Here is a 7,705-nt window from a genome sequence, read left to right as displayed (position 1 = left end):
CAGACTATTTCTACAAATAATTTTTCAGATACAATGATAAGTAAGCATATGAAACAATAAGAATTCACATGGGAACCAAGAAAGCTGAGTTCTAGTTGCTTGTTCTGTCAATAGATAGCTATGTTACTTTGAAAAAAAAAATCTCTTCAAGCCTCGACATCCTCAACTAAAAGTGGATTGGATAATATTATCTCTAAAGTCTTTCTTCACTTTGCCTCAGTTTCCTGTGAAGGCGTAAATAATAGGTACTGTGATAATATCTAAGTTATCATGAAGAACAAATAAAAGTGATCTGTGGTCCTGACAATGATGTAGAAAAAGCTTACGGATGTCTACATGGGTGCACCTGGGTCCCCTGTTGCTGGCCTCGACACTGATTCGTCATCAAGAATCAAACTTACATTGTTGTCTCTCATGTCCTTAGAAGCATAATAAATCAACCGTTGGACAATTGCATCATCCAAGATGTCAGTATTCTGAATAACAGAAGTGAGATGACTATAAATGTCTTCCTGTGAACACACAAGGGTATACATAGAAATTTCAGTTGCAAAACTAAAAGAATCAGATGAAGTCCAAATGAATAACACCATCAAACTAAACAATGCACCTCTACTACACAATGGATTTTACATATCTTTACTGGGGCTTCCTGAACATGGTATACATCATTAGGAGTCAAAGCCTTATATGTAAAGCAAAGTTTATTCTGACAACTATAAACTTGACTACATTTCTAAGACAAAATCTAATCGAAGGCAAGGGCAAACTACCTGACACATCAAAGTCTCTCGAAAATCACTGTTGTAGGGCACTGGGGGGAATGGAAATGGCCACCACCCTAATTGTTGCTCCTACACCAGGCAGAGACTATGGTATTAAGGAACACACTGTGATTCCCAAAGAGGCTGCTAAGCCATGCAAGTAGATCTTAAGGGAGATTTATAGGTCGTTGCTTCATTCCTGCCTTTGTGGAGAGAAAGCTGTGAATTCTTTTAGAGAAAGTTGCAGCCTCTGGGAATCGTGTGGCTTGACCAGACACTGCATGTGAGGGCCTCTTCTAAATCTTTTAGATGGCTACATGGCCTTGGAAGGTGAGAGACTGGTGATCTGAAATCTCCGTCAGCCTCAAGCTTGCTACCTCGAGGTCCTGTGCCCTTGTTCAAGGCATGAAATAACTCCCTTTGCGTAAGGGATCCCAATATGCAGTCAGCGTGGAGAACCACTGGATTAAGAGAGAAAAGTATAGGGAGCGTCGTTCAACTACATCAAATAATGAATGGGAGCATAATTTTGGAATCAGACAGGCTTATGTTTGGCTGTACTCCTGTATTCTTAGTTAATCAGTCATGTAACTTCTCTGTGCCTCACTTTTCTTAGTTGTCAAATGGAAATAGGGATACCTACCTCATAAAGTTGTGAGGAGTGAATATAACACAATGCACTCTTGTTTGGAAAGCTTCTAGCTCTCTACCTCCTAGATAAGTGTTCAATGAAGGGTAACTATTCTTATTTTACAGAAGATTGCTGAAAGCTTCAAATCCCAGAGAAAAAAGCTCTAATTGTGAAAGAGCGTTACAGATGAGAAGGGGAGATATTTTGGGATTTTTCCCCAGAGCCCTCAAATTATACAAGAGGACGGTCTAATCCACATGGTCGTAAGTCTGACATTCCCTCTCTTTCCACATCTGCCTGTATAACGTTGTGGAAAGGGACATTCTTTTGCTGCTTCTAGAACTGGATACTCGGATCCCTCAAATGTTAAATATCACTGCTTAAACATTATAATGACTTCCATTATAACTGCATTTTCTGCAAAATTGAGTGTCATGTAAGAAGCCAGAGACAAAAGAGCAAGTTGAAGCAAAGAAGGATGTATATGAAATGTTACGACAACCGTATCAGAAAAAGTGAATGGGAAAGAGGTTTTTTTCTCTGTTTCCCTTACCTTGCTAATATTATCTTCCTTGTTCAGTACGCTGAGAGTGAGGTTAATATCGCCAAAAGTCTCTAAAATGCACAGAAAAAGAATTGAGTATGTGCAGAAACGCCCTCCTGTTAATTACTATGCAATCGTTACAAAAAGTTTTTTCTTTTTAGCTCTCTCTCTCTCTCTCTCTCTTCCTCCCCCTCCTCTCTCCTTCTTTCTTTCTCCCATTCCTTCTTGACCTTTCCCCCTCTCCTCCTTAACTGCTAGCTCTTTGATGGCAGGAACCGTGTCTTATTTGTACTTCATATACTTGACATACTTGAAAAGAGCAGATGCTTAGTATGTTTTTCAAAATCTGAATTAAATTTGGAGGGGAAGATAAAAGATGCTAGGTTCCTATTTATCCCTCCAGTCATGTAGGCATCACCCTATACATATATCCTCTGTTGCAAGGCTCAGCTCTCAGAATCCATAAGCTGAATCCTTTCACCCGACTTGAGCATTTGAAGGCAAGGGTGTGATATTTATGTTTATTTCTACTTCTTCCTCAATGCCTCCTCCGTCCTCTTTTCCCACACCTTCTTTCCCTCCGTCTTCCCTTCTGGCTCTGCCAGGTCCCTCTTCTGGTCTCATGCTCATGGAATCTTGCTCTTTTCTGATAATGACCTAAATGTTTTTGACTTGCACTTTCCAGGAATGTTTGCATTTGAATAAAGCTCCCTGGAAAGCTGAAAAAAATACTTGAGTCAAAGGAATCGAGCAATTTCAGCCCACATGGTAAGTTGGTAAGAGATAATTTTGGAGGTGGTGATTTTCCACAAGCCTCCAAATCAAACAACATAGCCCCTTAGTACAGTCTCTTTCGGCAAAGCAGAAAGGCAACCATAAATGAAAATTGAGGGAAAATATTTCCAAAGGACTCTTCCAGTATTTAAGATTAAACGAGAAACTGCCTTTCTTTGTGTTGTAGCCACATTCTCCTCGGTCAGACTACACGTTTTTAAAGAAAGTAAGGCACAATCATCTGTCAGCCTCCTAGTCTATCATTGGTCCTTTACGATCAGTGTGATTTTATTTTTTGGAATAAAGGGAGAGTAGAGAGAAACAATCTTACTTCAGCATAGCTTTTCATTAAACTTTAAGGTGTACAGACCTCTCACAAGGACGCACACCGTCCGCCACCCGACTTATGCATATGATCACACAGACAAAACACCTAACTGCTCGGGATCTGATGATGCTTACCTATGGATTCCTCCATGTCCTGAGTTGTTGTTTTGGCTGTTTCAGGCTCTCTAAGAGACAGCACCTAAATATCAGTAATAGTAAGGCTAAAAAATCGAAGAAGCACGTTGGCAGTTTCTCATATAAGGTTCACATAAGGTTCTCTAGATGAAAATCCCTCCTCCACTTGATCGGCACAATGATCTGGAAGCTTCCAGCGATGGGCTGCTGTTGAGGAGGATGATGCTGTATTCTACCACTATGACATTTTCTTGCTTCTGAGCTCCTGCTGACCAACAAAATGGCTGCATCTCACCGAATATTGTCCCTTTGGTGGAGACCAGAGTATCTGAGAAGGAAGCAGTTAGAGACTGGGACTCAAACCATTTTTGTAAACCAAAGGAATTCCTCTCCCTAAACTTGGGTCCATTGAGAACAAATTTGGGAATGGTTTTCAGTGGTCACTTTACTGGCCTGGTGTTGGTAAAGCCTTTATGGTGATCTTATTGATTGTTCTACTTGGTGAAAGTCAGTCACACAAACTGGGCATGCTCAGTGGACTGGAATGCCTGCCAGGGGCAGTTGAGTGGAATGTCCAACTGACAGCAGCAAAGCAAAGCCTTGCCTGGCTTCGCTCCTGCTCTCCCCATCCAACCCTCATCATTGACTTGGCCTGGATCTTGACCTCACTCAGGCTCAGGCTTTTTCTCTGACTTCATTCTCTTTGTTTTCAAATCATTTTTTATCCAGACCTCTTGGCTATAAGGCTTTCAACTTTACAGACCTAAATGGACCTTATGGACCGAAATCTGGTCCCAATGCCCTCCTAACCCTTAATCTATATGACTGCAATTTCCAGTGTATGTCTAGATCCTATGTTAATGTGGTAGGTGTTAGAGGGAGTGGGAAGGGCTCCCTAGCAGTCTATAGGTTTGGATGTGAAAGGGGCTGAATGGAGGGGCATGTGATGACTCTCAGCTGTTGCTTCTTCTCCAGCTATCTTCCTTTCATTAGCGAAGTTTATTTCAGATTCATAGGCCAAATGTTTCCAACTAAATCTCTGAATTAATTTATCATTCTTTTCATAGACAGATATTTTTTCCCTGTATTTATTATAGAGGTCCTCAGCAGGCTGGTGGTCAAGAATATTTTCAGCTTCCCAAGTAGGCATCACTATTTTCCAGAGTGTGTCCACAAGTGCCTTGTAACAGGAATCACCTGTTGTCCTTGTTTAAAATGTCCACTCCCAGGTCCACCTCAGACCTGGTAAATTAGAGTGAGGGATAGTAATCTGTTTTTGTGGAGTACCCGTAGTGATTCTTAGGCTCGCTAAAGTCTGAGAAGGACTGGAGAAGATCCTTGCCCCATCACCCATTATGGGATAATTGAGAATTTAGCAGTTACCTGAAGGATGTTCACTGTGGTGGGGCAAGAACAGTAGGTGTTTCTCTCCAGCCCGGGACTCACCCATTGGAGGACAGGCCGAGAATTGGTGGGTCAGGGAGGTACTGAGGTGACGGGAGGCAGCCTGAAACTCTTAAGGTCTTACAGGGAAATAAAAACATTGGAAATTATGTGCTCTTAGAATCTTAAAGAACAACGTGCAATAGAATCAGTAGTAAGAAAGCTAGCCATTTAGGTAATTGTTATAATCAATTTCTTACTCTTTTTGTGAATGATGGCAAATGATTTTTCTGAATGTCTGTAGAGATTTCCTTGATTTCATAGAGAATAGGAAAGTTAGGAGATGATTGATTTATATTGACTTTGTAATTTATTCATCAGGGCACTCAAAACACATCTTTTGGCTAAATATTCTTTCAAATAAAGCACATTTACTCATTGATCTCTCTTTTCATACAGCAGTATTGCAGATAGATTAAAAAAGTCAAATTTCAAAACAGCAAATTTGCTGTCATTTTATTCCATTTTTCTGGGCCTACTTGTTGCATTTTCCTATTATTGCCCACTCTTCTCTTTACATGAGGCTAACACAATATGAGCTGGATTTCTCTGAAGCCCTAAGAGCATGCTAAACACTAATTCTCAGAGCTAATAGGATGGCATGTGCTAACTAATGAAGTATTGTTTCTAGATATTTGTTTCAAGGGAGCCTAAATTCAGCTTGCTAAAGAACTAAGAGTTCTCTCTGGGTATATGGTAACCATGCCCTTTCAGTGCAACTTGTCAAATGATACTGCCCCATCCCAGGAGTGCTAGGTTCCAAAGGAGGTGTTACCAGTAAGAATATTAATATGGCAGGAAAGGCAAAATATAAGGCTATGGGAGAATAGATATATGTAAAAATAATATCAAAATTTATAGAAGTTTAAATTTTTGTGTTCTTAATGGTTTTATTGTAAGTACAATTCATTTAAATTTTGACATGAGTCCTTTTATTCTTTAAGTGAAATGTTAGATTTTATAAAAAATATTAAAAATAAAATTAGGCCCTGTGTTTTTTTGAAAAAAGTCAATTTTAAAACATAAGCCTAATCCCTTATACTCTAGTATATGGAAAGGCAAGAAATATTAGACTGTAATTTCATGTCGAAGGAACTATGCCTCTGTTGCTAGTAGTCTCTCATTACCCTCTTTTTCTTTTCTCTTCCTTCTTCCTTCATCCTTCCGACCTCTGCTCTTTCCTGTCTTCTTCTCTCTTCTCCTGTTCTCTAGTCTCTCTTCTTGTTCCTGCTTCTCTTACTCTTTTTTTGCTTTCTCTACTTGTAGCAAACAATAACAACAAAAAGATAATTTCCAGTATAATTCACTTTAGTTCAAGTCATCACACATTTCCTGACTTCTTGTTAGGCCAGAAGCCCCATTATAGATGTGCTCGGATGTATCATGATGAAAGAGGCCACATCCTAACCTCCAGGAATTCACAGTCTATGGGGAGAAGCCAGTCCATTGGCACAACTAACTGAAAAATGGGTCACAGTAGTGATTGCTATGATAGAGGAGTAACAAAGAGCATGCAGGAGTTGTGAACTCTGTCCGCAGAGCACAGGGGTAGCATTTGAAGCGGTCCCTGAAAGCAGAGGCAAATCTTCTAAACCCTCAGGCAGAGAAACTCATCTTCTTCCTTCTCGAAGTAGAAGACAGCAGATCCCTAATTAACTTATTTCTTCATCAGCATAAATAAGGAGCATACACAATATTATTTTCTTGATCTTTTTCTATTTACTTACCAAGATTTATATTGTTATTGTGTCGCTGCAAATATACAGTGTTCAGCTATGTTATTATGATAAAATATATATTCAAGATCCTTTTTTTCGTGCCAGGGCAGGATTCATACATGAAGTAAAAGAGGAAAGAAGAATTAGCATGAGACTTGGAGTTCAGAAACTTGAATTATATCTCAGTTCTGCTTCAAACAAGCTGTATTAATCTGGGAAAATCAGTCTCTGGACTGAGTTTGAGTTCTCAATTGCAAAAACAGGAAGATGGGGTTAGTTGACATAAAGATCATTTTCTGCATGTGGCAACTTTGTTTTCACCTTCTTGGTAACACCCAAACCATTTGTAATGTTGTTCTTAATTCCTAAACAACAAATTTATAAATGGATTTTTTGTGTTGGGACCTTTTGTGGATGGGGAAGTTCTTAGACTCTTCCTGGAACAAACCCAGCATGGAGACTTTCTTCTTCCTTGCATTGATAGCAGCGGCCAGTGATGTACGGGGAGGAGGTTGTAGAAATGCCTCTGGACTGAAGGCAAGGCAATTGTCATGGTAGACAGCAAGGTAAGATACATGAAGACACCTCAAACTTAATATAATGAACCAGCCTCAATGAATGTTTCTTGGTTAATAATCCTCAGGAGATATTAGGCATGAATTGCTAATCTGAAACGTGTGTAAACAGCAGTTACTTTTCTGTATATTAAGCATGCTGCATTTAAAATTGAGACTATGGTTTCAAAGTCGTCTGATTAGGAATTCAGGAGGAGTTTGAGAATTTAATCTGGAGAAGGGATGAATTTATAAAATGGTTTCCCCCTCAAGTGATGGATGATTCAAGCCTCTGCAGATGAGTTAGTAATTTTCTAGCAAATTGTTTCCTAAACAAGTTTCATATTAGCATTTCTAGGTTCATTACAACAGGGGGCCAGGGGAACACAGCCTGACTTTATAATTTGGAGTAGGAAGAGAAACAACGGGAGCCCTTTACCTCTGAACACCGTGCCTAGTGGCCTGGCCTCATGGGATTTGACTTTCTGGAGCTCATTTGACCTTGGCCAGAGCTTTCAGAAGGACTAAATATTCACTGTCAGTTACCTCTTGGACGCTCAGGTCGTGTTAGTGAGAAATGAAACATCATCTTTTTGACCAAGGAATTTATCTTTGATGGTGGCTAGATAATTCAAAGTAGGATATTTTCATTATTTCACCTTTCCGTAATGAATTACTTGGGTTCTGTAACTGTCTAAATAAATAAATCTTAGAAAAAACAGTCGTCTGTGCTATATTTTTAAGAGTTAAAAGATATTTCCATTGCCTCTGGATGGTTATCTTACATTTAGAAAGAAAAATCTTCTCCATTTTTT

General features: G+C 39.5%; 1 protein-coding gene across 2 annotated transcripts in view; it reads right to left on the bottom strand.

The window, feature by feature from the left end:
• Positions 1 to 3,751, bottom strand: part of MROH2B (maestro heat like repeat family member 2B) — a 56,560-nt gene extending 52,809 nt beyond the window's left edge. For both annotated transcript variants that reach the window (XR_011430120.1, XM_005604293.4), the window contains exons 1-3: positions 3,176 to 3,751; positions 1,949 to 2,010; positions 402 to 512 (exon numbers count right to left, since the gene is read on the bottom strand). Coding sequence is in view for 1 of the 2 variants with exons in the window: in XM_005604293.4 (XP_005604350.2) it covers positions 402 to 512; positions 1,949 to 2,010; positions 3,176 to 3,191 (189 nt within the window). In the remaining variant the exon portion in view is untranslated. The remainder of the gene's footprint in view (positions 1 to 401; positions 513 to 1,948; positions 2,011 to 3,175) is intronic.
• Positions 3,752 to 7,705: the final 3,954 nt, after the last annotated feature.

Source organism: Equus caballus, chromosome 21, assembly GCF_041296265.1.
Source record: "Equus caballus isolate H_3958 breed thoroughbred chromosome 21, TB-T2T, whole genome shotgun sequence".
NCBI lineage: Eukaryota > Metazoa > Chordata > Mammalia > Perissodactyla > Equidae > Equus > Equus caballus.
This window is presented reverse-complemented; position numbering and strand designations above follow the sequence as displayed.